This window comes from Chrysochloris asiatica, unplaced genomic scaffold, assembly GCF_000296735.1.
Source record: "Chrysochloris asiatica unplaced genomic scaffold, ChrAsi1.0 scaffold00051, whole genome shotgun sequence".
Taxonomy (NCBI): Eukaryota; Metazoa; Chordata; class Mammalia; order Afrosoricida; family Chrysochloridae; genus Chrysochloris; species Chrysochloris asiatica.
This window is the reverse complement of record NW_006408569.1, coordinates 16283292-16309604: the sequence shown is the minus strand read 5'-3', so window position 1 is coordinate 16309604 and position 26313 is coordinate 16283292. Positions and strand designations below refer to the sequence as shown.

Below are 26313 nucleotides of genomic sequence, written 5' to 3'. Positions count from 1 at the left end.
GAGATTCTTTACATGTCAAGTTTTTTAATATTAAATTGTCACTGCCTGCCATTAAAAGCTTGGTATCAATTTGTGTACCAGAACCTCTCCTGTCTACTAGGACTCTTGAGGGGCTATGCTTGGAAGGTTTTGATGTGGAACACTGACAAAGACCAAGAAGCAGAGTCTGAGGTTGTGTGGATGGTTGGGGGGTGGGGTAGGGAAATTGACAGTGTGGGGAGTTTGGGGAAAAACTTTTAAAAGGAGAGAAAGAAGGGAGTCTGGAAATCAACACTTATTGATTTTTCTGAGTCAGACACTGAGTTAGATCCTTTCACATGCATTAGCTCATTTTTGCTCCACAATTTACAGGGAAAGAAATGCTAACATTCTCACTTTGCAAATGAGGAAACTAGATTTCAGACAGATTGAGAGTTCAAAGTTATTCACTGTCTTTATGTGAAGAATTTTAAACTTGAACCTGGAGTTGTATCTATCTAACCGAAGCAATATATCCCACTCTCCACATTTGTCAAGAGGTCACCAACCTTGTCTCTCTTTGCTCCTTTACTCTACTTAATACCCACAGGATCTACTGTTTCTACTTAATACCCACAAGAGCAGTCTTCCGTGTTTTGAAGTTTTCTCCCTCAATCCTAGCCGCCAACTAGCCAAATGAGATTCCATAAGGGGCAAGGTAGGAAGAGATTGAACTTTATCAGAGTAGATAGAAATTTGGGGCACACTTAGGACCATTTTTCTGGTTTCCAAAGGGTCTGAAACCTTTTTGTGTAGGTTCCAGCCTATGTCTTGTCAAATCCAAAGTTCTGGAGTAATTGATGTACCAACTGGAACCATGTCCCCTATTTCCTGTCCCAGGTATATCAGTTTTCTGTACACTGACAAAAAGGTTCATCTTTCACTTCCACTAAAAGATAGGCTATACAAAGGAGAATAAGGTATAGGAGAAGAAAGATGTATAAGGGAAAACAAGAAACTTGCAAAGTAGATGTTGGATAGGAATGAAAGCCTTAGAAGATAAAGATTCTTTTTGTCACAGCTGGAGAAAGATGCTGAAAAGAGGAATCCATAGTCCAGGAAGTTCATAGACAAGATGCTGCAAAGGGGACCACTCCTTGCTACTACCGAGGCTGGACTGTATGACTTCAAAGGTCCTTAATTTGTTTTAGATCAGAGAGTGGAAGAAGAGACAAGGAGAACTGATAACCTCTGGAGTCATCAGTCAAGAGCCTAGGCTGCTATATCCAGAGGCAACACCAAGGGAGCAAGGCATCCAGAGACAGTTTCCTCTAACCTTATCCTTCAATCCTCAACCTCATCCAAGATCATTTCCACGCCTCTCTCATCCTCCATAGGTGGGACCTAGTCTCCTTTTCATTAACCTTTTAGTTTCCACTAACACGCGTACTGGAGTCTTGGTGTGGCGCTGTGGGTTGATGAGCTGGACTGCAAAGTCGGTTTGAACCACAGGGTTAACGGTTCAAGCTCACCAGCTTCTCCTCGGAAACCCTGGGTCGGAACCGACTCGACGGCACTTAACAACAACAAGCACATACTTTTTTACACCCTCTAAAGCACACTATCCAGTCCCAGCCCCCAGCCCTCGCCTCAGCATTGGGTAAGGGGAAAGACATGTCTCCCAAAGCTGCAGGGGTAGGGGGTGTTGTCCACTCGCCCTCGGGTCTCTGCTGTAAAAACTGAGCGGCAGGGACCGGGCATGCGCAGCATCTTCGGGCGCATTGTGATGGGAACTGCTTCTCTGAATCTCTGTAGACTCCAGAGTACCACCAACCCCCAACCCCCATATCCTCCCTTCTTTAAGACAGACACACAAACGCAGCAGCAATGCAGTTTTTTGGTGTGTGTGTGGGGGGGTGGGGGGTGGGGGAGCAGGGAAGAGACCGCTTGAAGGGCTGGTCCACATGAGGACTGGTGTATTTCTATTGATCCCATCTCTGGTGTTGACAAACGCCAGCACTGAGGCTTTGCAGTCCACAGCTGCAGTTTGCAGTGGAGCTAAGCAGTGTGCGGCTTTAATTCCACGTCAGATCAACTTTGATCAATATCCCCCTACCGGCCCAATTGGAAAAGCCCAATTCATGGGCGCTGAGCCTTTTAGCGCTTTCCTTCTTTTTCCCCCTTTTTATACCCACCATCTTTTTAGGGGGGAAAGTCTCGCATTTTCTTTGTAATTTCTCTCTCTCTCCCTCTCTCTCGTTTCTTCGTTGTTTTTAATTTTTTTCCCTGTGCTTTGTCTTTTTTTGTTTTGTTTTGGGTTTTAGGTGTTTATTCTTCTTTTTCTCTCTCCTCTCTCTTTCTGATAGGGAGAGAGATCGCTTTGGCAAACCGAGATTGCAGCCAATGAACCCGCCTTCCAGATTGGTGTGAAGACAGAAGTGAGGTGGGGGCGGGGAGGGGGTGTGAGAGAGCCTGAGAGAGAGAGAGAGAGAGAGAGAGAGAAAGAGAGAGAGAGAGGGAGAGGGAGAGAGAGAGAGAAGAGGAGAGGAGAGAAGAGGAGGAGGCGGCGGAGGAGGAGGACTAGTGTGGGCTAGAAAGGAAGAGTGAGCGAGAGCAAGTTGAGGGGAGGGGGTGTAAGAGCCAGCGAAATCTTTTTCTTTTTCTATTATTATTTTGACGACTCCGGAGTTGCGCCCATGCTCTTGTCAGCTTCGTTTTAGGCGTAGCATGGCCAGGCAGCAGAAAATGGGGCAAAGCGTGCTCCGGGCATTCTTCCTGTTAGTCCTGGGGCTTTTGGGTCATTCTCACGGAGGATTCCCCAACACCATCAGCATAGGTAAGCGTGAGCGAGCGAGCCAGTCGGGCCAGGCTCCCCTGCTCCCTAGACCACTGTCCCAACGGGGCTATGGCAGTCACGGGTCCTGTCCTGCATTGCCTGGGGAATGGACTAGGCACGGGGAGCCGAGCCCTAGCGACCGGCTGAGTCTGAGGGGCAGCGGGGACAAGAGAGGGGTCTCCTGGGATGGGGGTTGGTGCTACCCGGCTTTCCGCGCTGACCAGGGCAGGGGAAAAGCATGCAGAAAGCTGGGAGGCTGCAAGGGGGCCATGAGTCGTGGCTTTTTGGCTCGCTGCACTGGACTTTACCATGGCGTGCATGCCACGGTTGGAAGTTGTCCCAGGGTGATACCGCCTGTCTGGCCGCACCAGGGCGCGTAACCTCGGCCAGAGGCGCACGGTCCCGCGTCTGCGGCTCCCGGCTGCAGGGAGACGAGCCAGTCCTAGGGAAGGAGGGAGCTCGCCCTGGGTCTCCCAGACCGGGGCAACAGCCAAGCCTGGGAGCGGATGGGTGGAAGGCGGGGGTGAAAAGAGAAGCTAAGCGAGCGAGCTGCGAAGTCACGCAGACCATGAATTCATGAATTGCCTCTGTGTCTGTCTGGAACCCGGCTCCCGGACGTGGGGAGGGAGTTCTCTGGGCTTCTGTCTGTATTTACAAGTCAAGAAGTTCCAATTGTTGCCATTACTGATCCAAACCCATATATTGTCATGGAGTGGGGATGCAATCAGGTACTGGATGGGGATAGGAAGGGAGGAAGAAATTGTTTTTCTTCCCAACCTTTCCCTTTGCGCCAGGAAAGGATGAACCAGCCAGCAGGAATTTGTGGATGGGGAGGTGATGGCAAAGGAGGCTACAGCCTAAGAAGAAACCAAGTCCCACTCATTTCTCTTAGTTCCAATGTCCTGCCCCAAAGCAGTCCCCTCTTCCTCCTCTTCCTTTTTCCTCCTTTGCTCCAGCCTCCACCTCCTCCTCTTGAGGTTAGAGGGAAACCGGGTTTCTCTTGGCGGAAATCTGAGTTAACAAGTCTTGAAAGACACACAGGTTGAAAAATCAATCATCAATCGCATATCCCAACACCACTGAGAGGTATCTCTGCCTTGTAAGGCTTCCCGATTTCTAACCGGACTTGGGAGGCACAAGCCAAATTTCGTTCTGTTTGGTTGTAGGTGGACTTTTCATGAGAAACACGGTGCAGGAACACAGCGCTTTCCGCTTTGCCGTGCAGTTATACAACACCAACCAGAACACCACGGAGAAGCCCTTTCATTTGAATTACCACGTCGATCACTTGGATTCTTCCAATAGTTTTTCTGTGACTAATGCTTGTAAGTAGATCGGCTTTTCCTCCCATTGGGGCCTAGGGGGCCTCCTTTGCATTTTGCTTATGGGGTTTGGGGTCTGCCTGTGATTGTCTCAGTAGACATTTTTAGGGACTCTCGTCTATCCAGGTTTCATGCTTCATGCGGCATAAATCAACTCCAAAGGATCCTGCTGAGTGAGGGGTTTAGGCAGTGGGGGAAACTCTGTCATAAATAATGTTTGATGTAAAAGTTTCATTTTCCTCCCGGATAAGTTGGCATTTCCTCTGCCATACCCTTTTGTTTCCTGGAAAAAGGAAAATATAAAGCATGGTTGTTGCAGACAGTGTTTTCAGATGAGATTAAAACAAGAAGCAGCCTCTTGATTCAGTCACTTGAGGAGGCACTTCGCTTAACAAGCTAGTGCCTGGCTGTAGGGATGAGATGAATTTGACAACTGCCTAATATGTAGGAGCCAAATTGGAGAAATTCTGCAAACAAGTGACCTTGAGGGGAAGATCAGGCTGGGTTCCCTGGCCTCTTTTTATCCTAGACTATATCACCTTTCTTACTGAGCAAGCTCTGATAGGAAGTGACAAAACTACAACCTGATTCCAAGTGATGAACACTTGGCAAATTGAGCTCAGCTGAATATATAGAAAGCTATTTAAGCTTCCCTCAGCGTACCTCACAGGACTCCTCTCTTTAGGACTACATAGTTCTTAATTTAAAGCAAGCATGGTGGGGGTGGGAGGAAGCTTGCAGCAGGAAAATGGAATATCAAAAGGGAGGAATTGCTTCAGCCCCAAAGCCATTTCTGAAATATATAGTTGTGCCCCATGATTAGTCCTTTGCAAAGGGGACATTTTGAGAGAGAAAACCATAGGTACCCAAATGGCTAATACCCATAGATTTTTCTTGAATGAAAATGTTCTGTGAGAAACACTGAGAATTCTTCATCTAAGCTTATTTCACTAAAAGTTTTCACAGCAATTAGGTTGGTGATGACAAAAAGCAGGCTTTTTGCTTTTAAAGCTGGTGTAGTTGGATGTTTTTTTTTGTTTTGTTTGTAATTTTCTTCCAAGGGAGTAATGCAGTCCTGGTGTGGTGCTGTGGGTTAATGGGCTGGACTGTGAAGTCTTTGAGTCACAAGGGTAGGCAGTTCAAGCTCACCAATGGTCCTCGGAAACCCTATACAGGGTCACTATGGGTTGGAAATGACTCAACGGCACTTAACAACAACAACAACAAGGGAGAAACGTCACTTAATGTTTGCCTGGGTGAAACTTTGTATGTGACTTTTCTTCATATCTTTCTGCTTTCCAAAGACTGTTTGTGATTTCCAAAAACTGTTGAACAGATCTCAAAGGGCACAGGTTCTTTGGATTTGAAGACTTGGACCATAGGGATAAGGGTGAAGTGCCTTGCAAGAAATGTGACAGTTGTCCGCTTTAAGAAAAATTTAGCTGGAGATAGAGATCCTTATATGAACATGTTCCGAGTTACTCCATATTTGACATTTTTGACTTTCCAACATTGACAAAAATAGGAACTTATTAATTCCAGCTAAGTGTGAAAGTTACAAAATGTCTGTCTATACTTCGCATTTTATTTCGGTAATCCTAGTCTGTCTCCACAGCACTTACTTACAACACAAATCTGACTCTTGATCTTACAGCACTATGATCTTGTCAGGAGGCTTAATCTCAACTGCAGCTTCCTAATATCAATTAGAACAGATTTAAAACCAAATATAACACTCTCAGGATTTATTAACTATTAACAACTAGTAATATTCATTTCAACTGCCTTCTATATCTTTCCATTGATGAGGACTGGAATAAAAGAGCCAATTGGCTTCTGAGAAATGATTTGCTCTCCAAGATTCTCAACATCGTTTTTATGGTCAAACCAGATTGACACCTGCCAGTTCAGGGCCATCTGAAACCTACTCAAGGAGCAAGCAGGAAATGATCCTCATCCTGTGAAAAGTTCAGGTTTGGAAACGGGAAATAAGACAACCACATCGACATTTAGTTGCCTTAATGCCTTACCTTCCAGGGCAATAAAGGAATAAACATGGAAAAGGAAAAGAGAATGATCAAATTCCCTGCCCTAAATCCACAGCACTTCTGCTTACTAAGGCTAGGTTATGGTTGGGGGCTTGAGAGTATACTAGAAAAGCTGTGGCTCATAGGTCAACAAGAAGGGCAAAACAGTAAGGTGACCTTGCCCTTAGCTATATAGACATGTGTACATACAGACACATACAGATATATACAATAGAAATCTCCAGAAAACAGTGGTGTATGCCCAGCAGCCTGTTGCACTCTCAGACTTTACAGCTCAGAGGACAGAGAGGAAAGCTGTCATCTCCTCTGATCCTCTAAACAGTCCTCTTTGAATGTCACATTCATTGAATAGAGGCCAGATCTCAAAGCTGTCTCCAGGCAGCTGCTGCCTAGTGGTTTTGTATGAGAAAGATGACTAGTCCAGCCACAGTCTGTAAGTCTCTGAATGCAGAAACCAGTCATTTCAAGGAGCCAAGGGAGCCCTGGAGCACCTCATTCCTCCCCCTGCCCTTGATTGCTCTCTCCTTGTGGAGGCAGAGACCAAACATCTCAGATTCCAGTGTACAATTCTAGTTTAGTACTATAGCCTGGCAATTGATCCCAGGTTCCATTTGTCCAACTGACTGCCCTGATGATGCCCACTACCATTAGAGAAATCCCTGTGTCCTCTGTCTTGTCTCTCTCTGGAGATCTAGGGAGAATGAGAGAAAACCCCAGATGAGTCCATATCTGAGAACCCACCTTTCCTATCTGGCTCAATATGACATGTTGTTGTTATGTGCCATTGAGTCGATTCCAACTCAAAGCAACTCTGTATAGGGTTTCCAAGGAATGGCTTGTGGGTTTGAGCTACCAACCTTGCAGTTAGCAGTCTAGTTCTTATCCTATAGCACCACACAAGGGCTCCTAATGTGACATTTGTTGTTGTTAAGTGCTGTCGAGTCAGTTCCAACTCACCTGTGTAGGGTTTCCAAGGAGAGGCTGGTGAGCTTGAACCACTGACCTTGCGGTTCAAACTGACCTTGCAGTCTAGTGTGCATTAACCTGAAGCACCACACCAGGACTCCTAGCAAAAATTAATTTCTCTCTATTCCCATTCAGGAATCCCTAGATTCAGCTTCCTCTAGCATTAGAATTGATTTAGTCTCAAATTCTTTTTTGCTTCCTCATCCAGAGGCAGACACACACTTTCTAGGGCATTTATAAACAAATACCCAAATAATAATAATAAAGTGTGTCCCTTCTGTGTATGTCCCTGCTCTCTGTCTCCCTGATCCCATTATCTACACCATCCTCACCCCAACCCCATGTATTCAGAGGAATTCCAGGCATCAGTTATTTAAAGACTCTTCTTCACCAGCAACCAATTTTTGTATAACCCTCAACAGATTTGCTTAAGACACACTCCAACTTCATTCCATGTATTAAGAGGCCGATAAAAGCCTCCCTGGCTTTGAAAAGTGGTTCATTTGGGATCTCAGCTTAGAGGTGAATTGAAGTTTATCAAAGAGACGCATCTGATTTGGAGCACATGTTCCCATTTCATAGGGATTAATTGGGTTTGCTGTCTTACTTTTCAATTTAGCTAGCTAACCCCAGAGAAAAGAAGCGTGTGAATATTTTGATTTCGTGATGCGTACATTCATATGCAGGAGCCCTGGTAGCATAGTGGATTATGAGTTGGGCTGCTAACCACAAGGTCAGCAGTTTGAATCTACCAGCCACTCCGAATGAAAAAGATGAGGCTTTCTGCTCCCATAAAGATTTACAGCCTGAGAAACCCTATACAGGGTTGCTGTAAGAACTGACACCACAACACACAACCATTATCACCACCACCACATTCATATATATACACACACAAATGCACCCATACACTCACAATCAGTATATATGAAGAGAAGTACACACATGTTATAGGATACATATCTGTTCTTTAAAAACCAGATTTGATCATCCCAGGGATTTTGGGGTGTAGAAACATGAAGGGACTACTGTGGCCCATTGACTTGGTGTGGCTGCTCTGGTTCCTCAGAAAATGCCGATTCCCTCGAAGTCCCCTCCTGTGTCTTGCTGCTGTGCACTTGTAGTGCACTCCCACTACATCACCCCAGCCTCTGCAGTGTCAGCTCATTAGCACACAGATCTCATATTCCCTCTCCGCACTGTCATTGCAAAAATTGCTGTTGTACACCTTTACAGCCAACAAATGTGCTCGTGGATTACGCACTGTTTGCAAGAAGCAAGGAAAAGGCAAATGTAACCTTAAAGGTTATTCACCACGGAATTGTGCTCTAAACGCATTGGCTTAAATAAAAATCTGTTGATGGAGGTACAACGATGATAGTGGGACTGAGAGTGGGACTAAAGAATGTAGGCTTTAATGGAGCTCCAGGCAAAATAGCTTTTTCTGGTTAAACCTACCCCATCAGCTGCAAATTTGTATTCCATTAATTTTTTTTTCTAAGCCATTTGAAATTCACCTTGCTAACTGAGAGCATGCTACTTTTATATCCAAGTGCATTTTGCTACCAAGTGTACTTAACCAGATAGGTTTCCATCTCTTGCCTACAGAGTCACAATCTAATTATCTAATTATCCTAATTGCCAAGATCCTTTTAACTGTTTAAGTCCAGTTTGGGAAGGAAATGGCTCCCCTGATCCCATTATCTGCTCTTTGGTGGGTTTTGTTTGTTTTGTTGTTTGTTATGCTTTCCATGTAAGCTCTGGAACCAGGATGAAGAACTCCCCCGCCACCCCCCTGCAAATCTTCACCTACTAACCAGTGTCAACTGCCCTGGCAACACCTCCAACCCCATTCCCCCACGTTTGCAACTCCTGTCTGCTGACCTGTCTTCAGTAACCTCACTAGCTTAGCTCACTTCTCAGCCCCTCTGGTCAGCTGGCTTAGCCCACTGAAGCACAAAGAGGTTGCCTCACTGGTGCCAGTCAAAGATTTAAGTCACCTTCTCACAGGGCTTAGTGTGTGTGTTTAATCTACTTTTTATGGGGGGGGGCCGAAGGGAGGAGGGTGAGGTTATTCATTTGGCCTATAAAAATAGATGGCAATCAGCAGGCTTAAAGGTGAGCTTCCTACTGAACTACTAAATGGAGAGAGGGGCATGGAAGGTGTCTGAGAAGAAGCAAGAATTATTATGTTCTTGATCTATGCTTATTATAAAATGGGGTATGATTTTTTCCTTCTTTCTGTAATTTTGATTTTTATCCTAAAAATGAAACAAGTTTTCTATGGACACCCCCCCCCCATGTCTGCATCTCTCTCTACTCCCCAAGATTGAGAAGAGTTGGGCTGGTTGAAATTTTTATTATATGCATTTGACTTCTGGCATATACATTTAAAAATTTCATTGTATGGGTAGAGAGGTTATAGGCTGGTTTCATTTTAACAGACGGAAAAGAAATGAAGTTGCCTAGACATCATAATTTGCTGGTCTCTGTATATAAGAGATTTATCATTTTTATACATTGGTTAAAGAATTAAAAGACATATTGTAGTTCCTGATAAGAAAAGACCAGAATTTGAAAAGGTATAATTTATAACATGGAGTTGTTGATGTCATTGTTGTTGTTAAGTGTTGTCAAGTCAGTTCTAACTAATAACTACTCTGTACAGGGCTTCTGAGTGGTTTGAACCCCTCACCTTGTGGTTCACAGTCCAGTGCTGATCCCACAGCACCACACCAGGAGAGGAGGTAAAAGATACTTACCCAGATGAATTAACTGTGAACCTCTTAGATCAGGATTGAAAATATATTTGAAGAACCTGTTCTAAAACTTTCTATTTTCTCTGAAGGTCAGGAAAAATCATCTGTGTACTTTATCTGGTCCATTTTAAAAAAATTAAGTTTTGACCTTGTTCTTTTGGGTCTAATAAGATGACATGTCCACTGGGAGGATGCAATTAAAACCCAGATAGGGGTGATGGGGACTCTTCAGCAGGAATGTGGGAGTTGTGCAGACACAGAAGGAACTCCCTCCCTCCTGGGAGCCGCTTGGAAAATGTCTGGGTTCCAGACACAGAGCTACAAATAACCTCAGCCTATGTGTGTGATGAGTTGAGCCCTGAGCTCCAGCAGCAGACCCCAAAAAGGCCCAGTCCTTGGCAAGAGGATAAATGTAGAATGTGTTCTCCTCACACTTCTACCTCTTCTTCCTTTTGCCATTATTTCTCTGTCCTTCTCTATCTGCTCAGCTCATGCCCTTTTGCTGATCTCTAACTGCCTACTTACTGACTGGCCTTTGATTCTGGTACCCCATCTATATTAAACTTACTTCCAAACTGTTTTCCTGCTCTTTCTCCATCAAAATATCCCTGTTCTTAATCCCTTTTTCTCAATGCCTGCATTATATTTTGGCAGTGACAGTTTATTATCTAACACAAGAATCTAGTTACAAGTGGCAGATAAAGAGATAATGTACCTAGTTGTTGTTGTTAAGTGTCATGGAGTCAATTCCAACCCATAGCAATCCTGTATGTGGTTTCCCAGGAGCGGCTGGTGAGCTTGAACTGCCTACCTTGAGGTTCAAACAGACGTTGTAGTCCAGCACATTAACCCACAGCACCACACCAAACTCCTTAATGTACCTGTTGTTGTTGTTAAGTGCCATCAAGTCAATTCTGATTCATAGCAACCCTGCATAGGGTTTCTGAGGAGCAACTGGTGAGCTTGAACTGCCAACCTTGCAGTTCAAATGGCTTTGCAGTTTGGCACATTAACCCATAGTGCCGCACCAGGACTCCTTAATGTACCTAACAGGAGAGTATTTGTTTGAAAACCAGTTACCATATGAGCCATCTTCATATTGCTTCAATTTCAAGGAAAGAAATTCAAATCAGGGTGTTTCTGCATCTAGTGAAAATTGGTTGTTTATCCAATCCAAAGATCAGCTGCCTTGGTCATGGGAGGCATTTATGTTATTATTGTTGTTAGGTGCCATTGAGTTGGTACCGACTCATAGCAACCCTATGCACAACAGACTGAAACACTGCCCAGTCCTGGGCCAACCTCACAATTATTGCCACATTTGAGCCCATTGATGCTGCCATTTTGCCAATTCATCTTGCAGGGGTCTTCCTCTTTTTATCTGACTCTCCACCTTACCAAACATGACATCCTTCTCCAGTGACTGGTCCCTCCTGACAATATGTCCAAAGTATGAGAGACGAAGTTTGGCCATCCTGACCTCCAAGGAGCACTCTGGCTGCACTTCTTCCAACACAGATCTGTTTGTTGTTCCTTTGACAGCCCATGGCACTTTCAATATTCTCCTCTAACACCATAACTCAAAAGCATCAATTCTTCTAAGGTCTTCCTTATTCACTGTCCAGCTTTCACATGCATATGAGGTTATTGAAAACACCATGGCTTGAGTCAGGTGCACCTTAGTCCTCAAGCTCTTCAACACTTTAAAAAGATCTTGTGCAGCAGATTTCCCTAATGTAATACGTCATTTGATTTCTTGGCTGCTGCTTCCATGAGTGTTGATGGTTGATCCAAGAAGAATGAAGTCCTTGACAACTTCAATCTTTTCTCCATTGATAAGAATGTTTTTATTGGTCCAGTGGTGAGGATTTTTGTTTTCTTTACATTGAAATGCAATCCATACTGAAGGCTGTGATCTTTGATCTTCATCAGGAAGTAGTTTAAGTCCTCCTCACTTTCAGCAAGCAAGGTTGTATCATCTGCATAACGCAGGTTGTTAATGTAAAGGGAAACCTTTATAGGCCAGAGTAAAGAACAATCTGTACATAGTAGGAACACCTAAGACACAGGCAGGTTTAGATTGTCCAGGTTGAACCTCGAAAAGTTATTGGGGTAATTTGGTAAGCAACCAATTTATAAGGATTAATTTTATATTAAAAGCTGTTGTAGAGTCTGAGAGTGCCTATTTGGGCATTGGTGATAAATACACTGGCAAAGAAGGAAGGTTAAGGGAAAAAGAGAGGAGAGGTCAGGACAGGACAAGAGAGGAGAGAGGAGATGGCATATGGAAGGTCATGATTATGAGATAGCATTTCCCTCACATTCATTAAATAGAACCTCTGGAAGCACTTGAAATCCAAGCTAAGCAGGCTCCTCTCCCCACGTCATTCATCCCACCCATTCCTTGTCTCAAACTTATACTCCAGCCTCTCTCCTAATGGAAGTATCCATCATACTCCCTTCTGGATTTCTTCTTGAACATTGGTTAGAGAAGTATTACATCCCTCAGTCTGGACCTCCTTACTCCTCCATTCTAGCTGCTACTGGTTTTGTTAGTAATTGTCTGCAACACAACCATGATTTGTCCTTTTATGGAGACAGGAGAAGAAGAATAAAGATGAAGAGAAGAAACACAACTGGTGATAATCCCTTAACCTTATGGGTCACTATTCCATCTAGTGAAACAATTCTGAAACGTCATGTGCATTCAAATCACCTAGTTAATGTATCTTGTTAAGATAATGATCTAATAGATCTGCATTCGTGGCAAGCTCATAGGTGATACCAATGCTGCTGGTCCCCTAACCACACTTTGAGGAGCGAAGGTCCAGATCAAGGATACTGAAAGTGCCTATTTGGGCACCCACTTTTCTACCTAGTGGCCTTCCAAAGATGATGCTATAGGAAACACATTTGGCTCATTCTGATCCAAGGATGTCCATATTCCCAACAACTCTGTCCATTTTAGTCATGTCTGTAGGTGGCATGGTTAGCTGTCTGAAGAACTAGAAGGCAGACAGGGTGAGGAAGTAGATCATGGGCAGGATGACAGTTTTTTGACTTCCTACCACACCCTAAAATGCCCCTTTTAGAAACAACTTGCCCAGGAGTGCTAAGACAGACAGACATGTGGTTTCAACTCTTTGTCCTTTTTGCTTCTCTGGGTCAAGGGATTCTAAAAGTAGTCATGTAATACTCCCTCAGCTGTCCAAATTCCCTTCAACAAAAAAACAAGAAGCACAACACAACCCAGTTTCTATCTGGCTTTTCCAGAGTCTGAAAAATTGACTTTCAAGGTGTGTACTCGTATAAGGAACCTAATTGGTGCACTTGGCTGGTAACTGAAAGGCCAACGGTACAAACCCACCAGCCTCCATAAAGATTTACCCTATGGGGCAGTTCTACTCTGTCCTATATGATCACTATGAGTCAGAATCAACTCCACAGCTATGGGTACCCTTGAAAATTGCCTGAAAGAAAGGTGCACAGGAGCTCAATGTCTCTTTCGAACATTTCTGCTCCAGGGAAGTCATTAGAAGCTTACCCAATGTCATGTCAGATGGCATTCATTACTCAAATCATTGCCCACCACAACAGTCTGTCATTGAGTCTAAAATTTCACAGATCCCTTTATGAGGGGGCTTCAAAAAGTCCATGGAAAAATGCCACTATATTTTAATTCCATTTCTTACCAACTTTTGGAAGCCCCCTTTTATTCGGATTACTGCACTGAAGGCTTTTGTTAAAATGCAATCTAAAATGGAAATTAGTTAAATTTTTATTGGACATTAATATTACAATAAGAATGATTTGTTCAGATTACCACCTATTACCTTGAAGGATCCTCAGAGGAAGCTTTCCAAAATAGGTAAGTGGGCCAGAACAAAGCATCTGCCCAAGGAAGTGGGGCACCAAATGGCAGGCATTCAAAAAGCACTGGGAGACTCTCGAGGGTGGGAAAGACTTCCTGAAATACATTTCACATATTTGCCACATTTGACCTTCTTCATGGATAAATTCTGGTAGTTTATTTCCTAAGATTTTAGTTGCATTTGACAATATCTATTCTTTGTGCATGGCTGTTTGCTACAATAGATGATCTCAGTATCAGGATTCCCCACAATGACTATGGGCTCTTTTCAGAACCAAAATCATTTTGTGATGGAGGAAAAGTTTCTTAGCCTTTAAAAAAAATTTTTTTTTTTTTGCAATAAAAAAATGCCCCTTCCCAAATTTCCATGACTGGCTGGTCTACTTTGCCAAGTACTCATTGCAACCAGGGCCTTACTTCTTGCAACTATCTAGATAGACATCAGGCAACCAGCAAACGATTGTTATCAAAACCTATCCAAGAGAGGGGTAAGTGTGTGGATTTCTCTGACTGAACACCTTTGTAGATTTAAGGTAGAAACATAGCTAACATCCACAGTCAACTGGAATTTGCTACAGATTCTCAAATATCTGTATATCTCATTGCTATTTCCAAAGCTTCTTGTTGGCTAGTCTAAAACAGTGTTCCTTGATTTGGATCATTTGCATCAGAATCACAAGAAACTTGTAAATTGCTGAGTCACACCCCAGATGTATTGAATCAGAAAATATATGAGGATAGGGTAGAAGAATTTGCCTTTTATTACAAGCCCTGTGGCTGATTATGATGCACATTCAACTTGGAATCACTAGTTTAATAAGCCCCAACGTGCACTGGACTCCTGGTGTGGTACTGTGAGTTAATGCACTGGACAGCAAGGTCAGTTTGAATCGCAAGATTGGCAGTTCAAGCTCACCAACTGCTCCTTGGAAATCCCATACAGGGTCACTATGAGTTGGAACTGACTCCAGAGCACTTAACAACAATAACTGTAAATACTGATCTATGAATTCTGATTGAACATTTATCAAGCATCCACTGGGTGCCAGACATTATGCCAGGCACTTCAACATATGTTACTTCTCCATGTAAGTTTGGCTCTCAGGTCAGAAATCCAAGACTTGACAGAAGTAAGAAACTAGCCTCAAGTCACAGTTTCCAAAGTAAACCAATCAAAAATGAGCATTGAGATGGTAAGTAGAGACAAGGGAATAATTTTCACTTTGACAGTGCTTCGTCCCTTCTTTGTTTATTACCTAATGATCGGTTCCTAACCATGCTATAAGCAAGATGTCATGGTAAATGCCAACCTATTTATCAAAAATAAATGCATTGCAAGCAAATATAGCATTCATTTTATCCCTCCCCTGCCCCATCCTTGCTATCAACAAATTTATAATCAAGATAAAACAGTAACCAAAATAATAACTTCCATTCACAGAGCATGCACACATGTATGGCACTATTCTGCGCATCTTACAAGTCTCCTAAAATATCACAACTTGTTAGAAGGGAGTTATTCTTACCCCCATTTTACAGAAGAGGAAATAGGTGTTTCAAAATGTATACACAACGAGCTCAGGTCACATAGCTGGTTGAGTGGTGGAGCCAAGATCTACCTGAGATTTTTTTTTTTTAGCATATAGAGTCTACACTGGATTTCAACAGAGATTGGAATCTTAAATGTTTACAGGAGCGAGTCGTGTCACATAAACAATGGAATTGAGTCGGGTGTGTTATATAGACAGGATACTTTAGCAATCTGGAGAGTCCATGCTCCTACATGAAAACATGCAAATTCATTTTTTTAAAAGCACTGTGGCACAAACAAAATATCTACAATGGGACCTGGAGTGCTATAGGGTGGAAGGTGCTCGTTTCTGACACCACCATACGCAATACACCTCCCTTTAGCAGCTAAGTTACTGGTTGAGAGAAGCTGTATTAACTGGTAGTTATAACTGCATAGTGGGTTGAGTTGGGCTGCTAGCCACAAGGTTAGCAGTTCGAATTGACCAGCGGATCCACAGAAGAAAGATGAGGCTTTCTGCTCCTATAATGATTTATAGCCTGGGAAACCTTATATAGAGTTGCTATGAGTTGGAACTGACTCAACAGCATACCACCATCATAACTGCTGAGGAAAGAGCACTATTTTGACTTTCTTGACCCTTGCTAATGGAAGATTGTTTCTCTTACTTAGTCTGGGATCTCCCAGAGTGCAGATAATGGTTCTAAATTGGACTACCTGGATTTGAATATTGGTTCTGTCTCTTACTAGCTATGTGGACCTTGGGAAAATTACTTAACCCCTCTGATTTTCAGTTTACTTATCTGTGAAATGAAGATAGATGTACTGGTAATTACCTTATAGAGTTGTTAGGAAAATTTGGTCATCCATGTAAAATATTTAGTATATCTGGCTACAGTATTTGATAATTGGTAACTATTATTAACACAGGAACACGGTAACTGTGTAGGATAAGCACTGGACTGCAAATCACAAGGTCAGCGGTTTGAGCCCACCAACCACTGTTCGGGTGAAAGATGAGACTTTCTGCTCTAGCAAAGATTTATAGCCTCGGAAATCTGTACATGGTTGCTATGAATTGGAACCAACTTGACAGCACTTAACAGCAACAATTATTAAATGCACAGAGTAGGGAAGGGACTGGTAAGTGTAGGAGAAGAATAGACTTAATCAAAGCTAAACTGTGGAAGAGATTCTTTCAGTCTATGACAGTCCCCAAACCCCTCTGTAAATCTGTAACTGGAACCAGGCTAGATGGTTGTAACCTTTTAGTACTCACAATGCTGCCTGGGAGATAAGAATTTGCTTTGGAGCAAAGCAAAGGAGAAAGAATGGACTTGATGCATCAAAGAACCAGGGTATACACACCATTAAGCCTAATCCTGCTATCAAAGAATGAGATTGTCTAGAAAAGCATGATCTCTTCTGAGTTTTTCTTTTGAACTACTGTCATTTTTCACAAATAGTGCACTTAAGTAAATAATGTGCAGAAACATATAAAGTATGGAAATTATCAAAGTCAGCAACATGTAAAAAAATATTGATATACCGCATTTATGAAAATAACATACAAGGTTGCAGAGCATGCAAAAATGTAGCATGTATTTTTGTAAAAATATGGTACATGTAATTTTATTATGATCCATAGTGCTTGGGATAAAGACTTCAAATGATAACTCGATCACTTCCTGGATTGAAGAAAAGAACATCTTTCTTCAAGTGTAAAGCCTATTTTAACATGGCTGAAAGTTGCAGAGTGGAAAAGTAGATCCTGGAGTAGATCCACTCAGCCAAGGAAAAATGTGGTGCCAATTTAGCTCTCCTGGCCATGATTTTTCTGAGTTCTTTTAATTAAGGTTGATGTGTGGCTGCAAGGTTAGAACATATCAGTTGGAGTGGATGAATTTTCTTCTTTTGATTTTGCTTGCCTAAGTCAGACCAAAAATAACCAAGAAAGGAGATATGGAAAAGGTTAAAAGAGAAATTTTGCTAATGTGACTTTCTAGCATTTCAGTCTCCATTCTCTCCTGAGCAAAGGTGAACTAGCTGATTCCACAAGAACAGACTCACTAGAAAGGATCCTGCAGCCTTTTTATGCCCTTCTCTTCCTACGTAGTCTGGGGCTGATCTACCAGCATGCTGCCTCCAGCATGCCCAAACCTAAATAACTGAAACCAATTTTCTTCCTTCATATCCCAGGATACTCTTGTTCTACCTGAATTACCTCCTTTTCTCATTTCCCTCCCAATGATCTTGGGATAATTCATCAATGTTTTTCTGATGAAGAAACTGCAGAACAGAGAGGCTAAGTGACTTACCCAAGGTCACACAGCTAGTAGATGGCTGAGCTAGGATTATCATGGCACATCTCTAAAATGTCTTCCCAACATAGTCTGTTTTCTCTTAGTTTTTACTGTTGCACAATGATTTTACATATGAAAATAATTACAGCCTTGTCTTTTTAAAATACAAAATGGGTGACAGCAAGTTGGGAATGCAGTAAAACATGAGTTTCATGAGTCACAGTTAATGGCTCAAATATTAACTTGTCATTTTACCACTTTCTGATTTGTAGTCAGAAATGAGCAAAACAAAGTCTTGAGCCCTGTTGTATATCACAGATCACTGGATGTATGTCAACTAGTTCTAGTCCAATCACTTCATTTTATGGATTGAAGAAAATGAGACCAAAAAAGAAGTAAATTGCCAAAAGTGATGAAGTTCCCTAGTGGTAGAAACAAGATGAGAATCTAGACTAATTCCCACCTTATTTTTGGCAGTCTCACCAGCAGAAATGGTACACCTACTGGTTTGATTAAGTGTTTTCTGGTATTTCTGTTCTCTGATTGTTTCATGTGTTAAGATATTTTATGATTATGGTGGTGATTTTGTGCCATCATTTCCAAGGCTGTAAATCTTTATGGGAGCAGAAAGCTTCATCTCTCTCCCATAGAGCAATTGGTAGATTCAAACTACTGGCTTTGCAGTTAGCAGCCCAGCTCATAATCCTCTACGCTACCAGCATTCCTTCTTATAACGTATAAAGGAGCTTCAAAAAGTTCATGGGAAAATCCCACTGTCTTTCAATTTCATTTTTCCATAAACTTTTTAAAGCCCCCTCATATATGCCATGATTTATGTAATCAAAGTAATGATTTTTATTGCTATTTTAGTGGTGGCTGTGTGCTGTCGAGTCAATTCTGACTCATAGCAACCCTGCATAGGGTTTCTGAGGCTATAAATCTTTACAGGAGCAGAAAGCTTCATCTTTCTCCCAAGGAGCAGCTGGCTGGTAGATTCAAACTATTGACATTGTGGTTAGAAGCCTAACTCCATAATGCACTATAGCTGTGCATTTAGGTGGCTTCCCATTTCACTGAAGTTTATATATGTGCCTCACCCCCCTATAATACTGGCATACTAGCACAAATCTAACACATAGTAAAATCTTAGTGAATACTTGCTGACTCATTAATTGCCTTGGCTTTTCTAGAATGATTATTATTCCTCTGCCATATAGGGTACCCAGAGTGAAAACCTGACCTTTCATTTTCCTTAAGATATATATTGTGTAAATCAAGACAGGCAAGGTAGTAATGGTGGATCAGTTCAGATGTCAGGCTTTTTGGGTCTAAAGCCTAGACCCATCACTTTCTAGTTGTATAGCTCTGAGTGAGAAACATCTCTGAGCATTAGTTTCTAACTGAAAAATGAGGACAACAGTAGTTCCCACTTTGTTGTAAAAAATAAATAATATATGTTGGCACTTAGATAACACTCTGAAAATATGATCTTCCATTAATCATATTATAATTCATATATTAATAAAAGAAAAAGGCACCAGACTTAGAATCTGAAAACTTGTGTTATTGTTCCATCTCAACTCTTATGTGGCCTTATGACCTTACTTGAATCATTTTAACAATCTGGACCCCACTTTCTTCACCTGCAAAATGGGGGTACTAATACTTGAGCTGTGTATCTCACAGTTTTTATAAAGATCAAATGAGAGAAAAACTGTGAAGGTTCTTTGAAACTATGAAGTAAAGTATGATTTCAAAGTTTGTTTGTTGTTGTTAAGTGCCTTCATGTTAGTTCTGACTCAGAACAGAAACTGTATAGGGCTTCCAAGGCGTGGCTGTAAAGTTAAATGTATGTATGATTATCATATGGTAAAACTGGAAATGCAGAGGGTGCAGGATACTGGGTTGAACATAATAAGCATAGGACATTCCCCCCCCCTTTTTTAATTATTTGTTTGTTTGTTTCTTTTCTTTTATAAAATTAACACCTAGTATTAGAAATATAAGGAGCTCTAGTAACGTAGGGGTTAGGAATCGGGCTGCAAACCACAAGGTCAGCAGTTCGAAACTACCATCTGTTCTGCGGGAGAAAGATGGGGCTTTCTGCTCCCGTAAAGATTTACAGCCTCGGAAACCCTGTACAGGGTCGCTGTGAGTCGGAACCGACTCCACGGCACATAACAACAACATAGGCAGAAAGACTCGGTATAGCACTGTTGGATCAGCACTGGACTGCAAACCACAAGGTCAGCAGCTTAAACCCACCAACTGCTCCTTGGAAACTCTATTTAGTGTTGCTATGAGTTGGAACCAAATCGATAATGCTTAACAACAAAATAGGCAGAAGGGAATCCTAGTATGGTGCTGTAGAATAAGCATTGGACCAAAAGATCAGTTTGAACCACAAAATCAACAGTTCAAACTCACCAGCTGCTCCTTAGAAACCTTATACAGGGTTGCTTTGAGTCAGAACAGACTAGAAGGCAGTTAACAACAACAATATAGTCAGAAGAGATCTTAGAGATCATTTTGCCAAACCTTAATATCATATATAAGAAAAGAGGTTAAAAGAAGAGAAAGCCAGTTGCAGAACTGTGACTAGAACTTAGGTCTCTGGATTTCCCAAGCAGAGTTCTAAAGCAATTATTGCAGCTCCTTATTTTGTTGACCTTTGTCTAAAAGGGGGAAAAGAAAAAAAATCAGATATTTTTGGGAGCCATGTAGCTGGGAACTGATTAATTGGGTTTTATTACAGTAATAAGCCAAGTATGCTGTTGTTGTTATGTGCCGTGGAGTCGGTTCCGACTCATAGTAACCCTGTACAGGGTTTCCGAAGCTGTAAATCTTTACGGGAGCAGAAAGCCTCATCTTTCTCCGGCGGAACAGCTGGTAGTTTCAAACTGCTGACCGTGAGATTTGCAGCCTGATTCATAACCACTATACTACCAGAGCTCCTTAAGCCAAGTATAGGATAATTTTATTATATTTTTTAATGTTAACCTCATTTCAGGTGAGGGAGAGTAAGGGAGCAGTAAGGTGATGGTGGTCTCAGTCAGGTGAGATCTGGCCAGATTCCCAAGGGGCTTCTGTTGTCCCCAACAATGACCATTGTAGCAGATGGCCTTTCTTTGATTGTTAATATTTATCTTTGCAGTCAGTCCTCAGTTATGTGTTTTTGGAAAACTTGGTAAAGCGGATGAAATTGCCAGTTGCTTGCAAATACAATTGCCAATTGTTTGGAGGAAGTAAATTGATTGCAGCCAGAGGACTATTCATTTTACCCTGGCATGCATAAAGTGACATCAGTCAAGGACTGCATAGCTGACGGCAGCTCAGATAGCACTGCATCCCCTGAATTATATCCCTCCAGATACTTGGTAAATATATGTGTTGGATACGTTTTTCTTTACACTATTGTACCTGAGATGAGAGCACATAAACACTTCTATCTGACAACCTTTTCAAGTTCAACATCACAGAAGGTTATTTTAAAAAGAAACAAGAAAAGAGTTTTTCAATAGCAGGCTCCAAAGGTGACTAAAAATGTCATCCAACACAGCAACCCATTAAGAAATGTAGTGTGAAATGTGTTAATATGATAAACTCAAATGAGATTTCACTATTCTTAGCCCAGAATTTTGGCTGCCTTCCCCAGCTGCCAGACAGTGTCCCTCAAGACTCACCCTTTCCCCCAATCCCTAATTGTCCCCCAACCCCCTTCAGCAGAAGGAAACCCAAGTGTCAAAAACAGCTTGCCCTTACCTTGTCATCCTCACAGCTCCTGCTGGGAAGGGACTCCCTGCTTTGGCCAGGAAGCTTTGGGGGAAGGGAGGAGAAATCAATGAGAAAGCTCATCATTATGCTGCAGACAACACTGGATGCAGCATCTAAAATATTCACCAGGTGGGGGCCAGTCAGTTGAGGAGGTTTACAAAATGGGGCCTATTGAGACCAGGGTAAGTGGTCATAGTCTAAAATTTAGCAAGATGGATGGAAAGAGGAAATGACCTTGTTCACCAAGCCCTGTTAGCTGGAACAAGGGGCTCCCCTGGAAGCTTGAAAGGAACAAATTTAGGGCAAGTTAAAGGCAGGCCTACTTTACACAGTGGAAAGTAAACATATGGGACTCCAAAAGTTGGTGGTGGCTGAAAATATAAATACTATCAGAGAAGATTTTGATAAATTCATGGCTGCCAAGGTAATGATAGGTTATTAAGGAAAACAAAACTGTTTGGGAACATCTTGAATCTCAGCTCACAATCAGAGAGGATAACCAGATCCTCTGACAACCTCAGTGAATGAGTCCAGGCGACATAGTCTCAGAATTGTGTTTTCATTTTCCAATTAAACAAGCAAAAAAAAAAAAAAAAAGTGGTATTTAGGGTTGGTTGTCTGAAAGTGAGATGCTAAAATCTCTGGTTTTCTCAGAGTTAAATTCAATTCTCCCAGACATATAAGGGAGGCAATATGTCATGAACAAAAAAGTGCTAGTCCTAGATTATCTCCCTTGTTCTGCCCTCTCTGTAGGCCTGCTATGCCATTTGTTAAATAAGGCCACTAGACTAGGTGACCTCCAAGACCTTTCTAGCTTCACATGATTTTCATTCAGATAATATCACAGGGCTCCTTTGGAGGGCTTGAGGGAGCAGAGTTCTGTAACTTCTATTGCCCTCCTTTGCTCAGGAGTTGGAGGCCTTCAGGATGCTCAAAAGATGCCCAGACTCCATCAAGATGTCTTTCTCAAAACTGACCATAGCAGAGGCACATCCTCTGTAATTTCTACCTTGTGGTTTAACCTTTAACTCATAAACCCAAATTTTGTGCAAGGAGGTAGATCAGATTAGATAGAGAGGTTTTGTTTTATTCAGTGCACTAGGCACTAGGAGTCCTGGTGTGGTGCTTTAGGATAAGCACTGACTGCCAACCACAAGGTTGGTGGTTGACACCCACCAGCCACTCCTTGAAAACCCTATATAGGGTCACTATGAGTCAAAACTGACTTAATGGAACTTAATAACAACAAGACATCTATAGGCTCCAAATATTAAAGGTAATATCATGTAAGCTTTAAGCTAGAATTGTCCTGGGTTAGAATTCCGATCCTGTCACTTCTAGCAAGTTGTAACCTCCAGCATATCACCTACCCATTCTGTACTTCAATTTCTTCATCTATTGAATGGGAGGCATAACCTTGCCTCTCTTCAAGAGTGATTGTCAGGACTATATGACTGAATTCACATCAATTGCCCAGCATAATGCTCAACACATAGTATATACTTCCACTTTCCTTTAAGAATAGAGACTAATACATCAATAAATACTGAACTATTAGTCAGGACCATAGGGTCTCTAGCTGGTGCAAACAGTTAACACATTCGACCACTATCCAAAAGTTTGGAGGTTCTAATTCACTCAGAAGCACCTTGAAAGAAAGTTTTGGCGATCTACTGTTGAAAAACTCAACCATTGAAAATCCTATGGACTATGCATTGGGTTGTCATGAATAGAAATCAAATTAATAGCAACTGGTAACTGATGATCAAAACTACAATGTTTAAGTCTGGCAAATTATTTGGCTTCTCAGAGCCCCCATGTTTTGCTCCTGAGAACAGTATGTTAACATTTTAACTGTTACATTCTAGAAACTTCACAGGTTAATAAGAGAGGTATTTCTAATAAGGGTAGAATTTGGGTACTCTTCAAATCACACTACTTAGATGGATGTGACTTTCAGCTTTCTGTGGAACTAGCTCAGCCATTGGGAATTCTGCAGCAAGGGAAAATCCAAAGGGAATCCTTGATGTAGCTTATAAACTCAAAGAGTTGAACAGTATTTCACCTTCCCTGCTCAGTGTGAAGTCAAAGTGTGAGGTGAAAGCAAGGTCATTGAAGCTGCCACTATCTCCTCCTTTCTCAGGTTCTCACTGAGTGAGAACCCAGGGTGGGGAACACAAAAATGAGGCTTAATCTTAGTGTGTACAGCTGGAAAATAGCAGGGAGAGCCCAAGTCCATCTTAGAGACAGGAGGAATTTTTCTTTGTGGATAGAATTAAAAGATGAAGATGAAGTGGGATAATATCAAAGTCAATGAAATTGCAACAGAGGTTAATAAAGGATCATTAATTTATTCTTTGAATCTGTATTCTATTGTGTGGGTGTGTGTTTGGGTTTGAAGAGTAGGTGGTGAACAAACATTATGGGAAATCAGCTTCTCTTAATGAAATTCCAGTTGTCCATTATCAAGAGTATCAGCTTTGAGCTGGAAATCCCATAGTTCACCTTTCATGGGTTACCTAAAGATAGTTTCTTTCTTTAGGCTTTTCTTAGAAGCCCTCAGTCTTTGGGGAAAGACACCTGTAATGAATAGGATACATGCATAAACACTAATATGCCTTAATTTAATGGTTCTTGTAAGGATATAAAGAAGTAGAGATGATTTCCAAAGATATGAACCAAGTCCAGTATTGAGAAGGGTGAGAGATATGGTGGCCTTCACTGACATGATCTGCATTGACATGACTTAGAACCAGGGAGTTTCAGAAGACACCAGGTGACATTGTCAGAGGGAGTGACAACAAAATGACTATAAAATTTTGATGTAGCATTTCAGCGAAACACTATTTTCTTTTATAAAAATATCCATATAGTTAAACAACAAAAACATTTTTCATAAGCCCAGCTTATATGTATCCAACAAGGCTATAATTCTTAATTCTATGCTATTTTACATTTTGACTCCTCTAATGAGCTTTGGTCAGAGCTGTCATTTATTACCCAATTACAATTATGCTTTGGATCACATGATTTCATCTATACATGTGGTGTGGTGTTGTAGGTTAATGTGCTGGACTGCAAAATTGGTTTGAACCTCATGGTTGGTGATTCAAACGCACCAGATGCTCCTTGGAAACCTTATACATGGTCACTATGGGTCAACCGACTTGACAGCAAGTACCAACAACAAGATATATGCAACAAGCATGTGCTGCTGTTTTCATTGCTGCCAATATTTTTATTTGTTAATTGTGTCAAATCTTCTGATGTTTTAGCCATAATATTGTAGTAAGTAGTGTTTGTGAACCTATATCAATAACTTTCTGGAGAACAAAATAGTAATTGCAGGGAAAAAAAAGGTGAAAATGTTAAAAAAAAAAAAGGCTTCCACTCAGTTATACTATATTAAAACTATTTATAACTATATTATCACATAGTATTCTACTATTTAAATTGATAATAAACATTACTAATGATTCTGTATGGCCTGGTACAGGAGGAGGCTCATGGGGGAGGTGAGTGACATTATGAGTTACCACAATAGGTGGCACGGACCCTAGTAACACCACTTCTCTTGTACCATTGAGTCTGACAGGTTGCAAAGTAAATGAGTCAGAGCTACATTCTCAAAAGTGGAATGTGCTGCCTTCAGAACCCAGAGAGGCCTACTGCTGTTATTAGATGCCCTCGAGTTGGTACTGAACTCATAGTGACCCTATGTATAACAGAACAAAACACTGCCTGGTCCTGCGCAATCCTGACAATTGTTTATGTTTGAGCCCTTTGTTGGCAGCCACTGTGTCAATTCATCTTGTTAAGGATCTTCTTCTTTTTTGCGAACCCTCTACTTTACCAGACTGGGGACTGGTCCCTCCTGATGACATGCCCAAAGTACATGAGATAAAGTTTCACCACTTCTAAGGAACATTCTGATTGTGCTTTTCCAGGACTGATGTGTTTCTTCTTCTAGTAGTCCATGGTATATTCGGTATTCTTCACTAATACCATAATTCGAATGCATCAATTTTTCTCCAGTCTTCCCTATTCACTGTTCACTTTCACATGCATACAAGGCGACTGAAAATATCACAGTTGGATTAGGCACACCTTGGCCTTCAAAGTTACGTCTTTGCTTTTAACACTTTTTAAAAAATTTATTTTACAGCAGATTTGCACACATACTACATCATTTGGTTTCTTGAATGCTACTTCCATGAGCACTGGTTATGGATCCAAGTAAAATGAAATCCTTGACTTTAAACTTTTCTACATTTATCATGATATTGTTTATTGGTCCAGTTGTGAGGATTCTTGTGTTCTTTACATTGAGTTTTAATCCATACTGAAGACTGTACTCTGATTTCCATCAATAAATGCTTCAAGTCCTCTTCACTTTCATTAAGCAAGGTTATGTCATCTGCATGTTGCAGGTTATTAATGAGCCTTCCTCCAATCCTGATGTTGCATTCTTCTTTATATAGTCCATCTTTTCAAGTTATTTGTTCAGCATAAAGATTGAGTAATAAGTGTGGTGAAAGGACACAGCTCTGGTGAACACCTTTCCTGATTTAAAACCATACAGTGTTCCCTTGTTCTGTTCAAATGACTGCCACTTTGTTCTATGCACAGGATCCTCATGCACACAATTAAGAGATCCAGAATTCCCATTCTTCACAATGTTATCCATAGTTTGTTTTGATTCAGACAATTGAATGCCTTTGCATAGTCAATAAAACATTAGTAAACATCTTTCTGGTATTCTCTGCTATCAGCCAAGATCTCTACATCAGGAAATGATACCCTTATTTCCACATCCTCTTCTCAATCCAGGTTGAATGTATTGCTGCAATTGCTTTTGAACTGTCTTCAGCAAAATTTCATTTATATGTGATAGTAATGATATTGTCTGATAATTTCTGCATTCTGTCAGATCACCTTTTTTTGT

The 26313-nt window shown here is 41.5% G+C and overlaps 1 protein-coding gene across 2 annotated transcripts in view; it reads left to right on the top strand.

Moving 5' to 3' along the window:
- Nucleotides 1-2432: 2432 nt before the first annotated feature.
- Nucleotides 2433-26313, top strand: part of GRIA3 (glutamate receptor, ionotropic, AMPA 3) — a 491170-nt gene continuing 467289 nt past the window's right edge. For both annotated transcript variants that reach the window (XM_006862852.1, XM_006862853.1), the window contains exons 1-2: nt 2433-2794; nt 3961-4119. In XM_006862852.1, the coding sequence (XP_006862914.1) occupies nt 2686-2794; nt 3961-4119 (268 nt within the window). In that variant the 5' untranslated portion in view covers nt 2433-2685. The remainder of the gene's footprint in view (nt 2795-3960; nt 4120-26313) is intronic.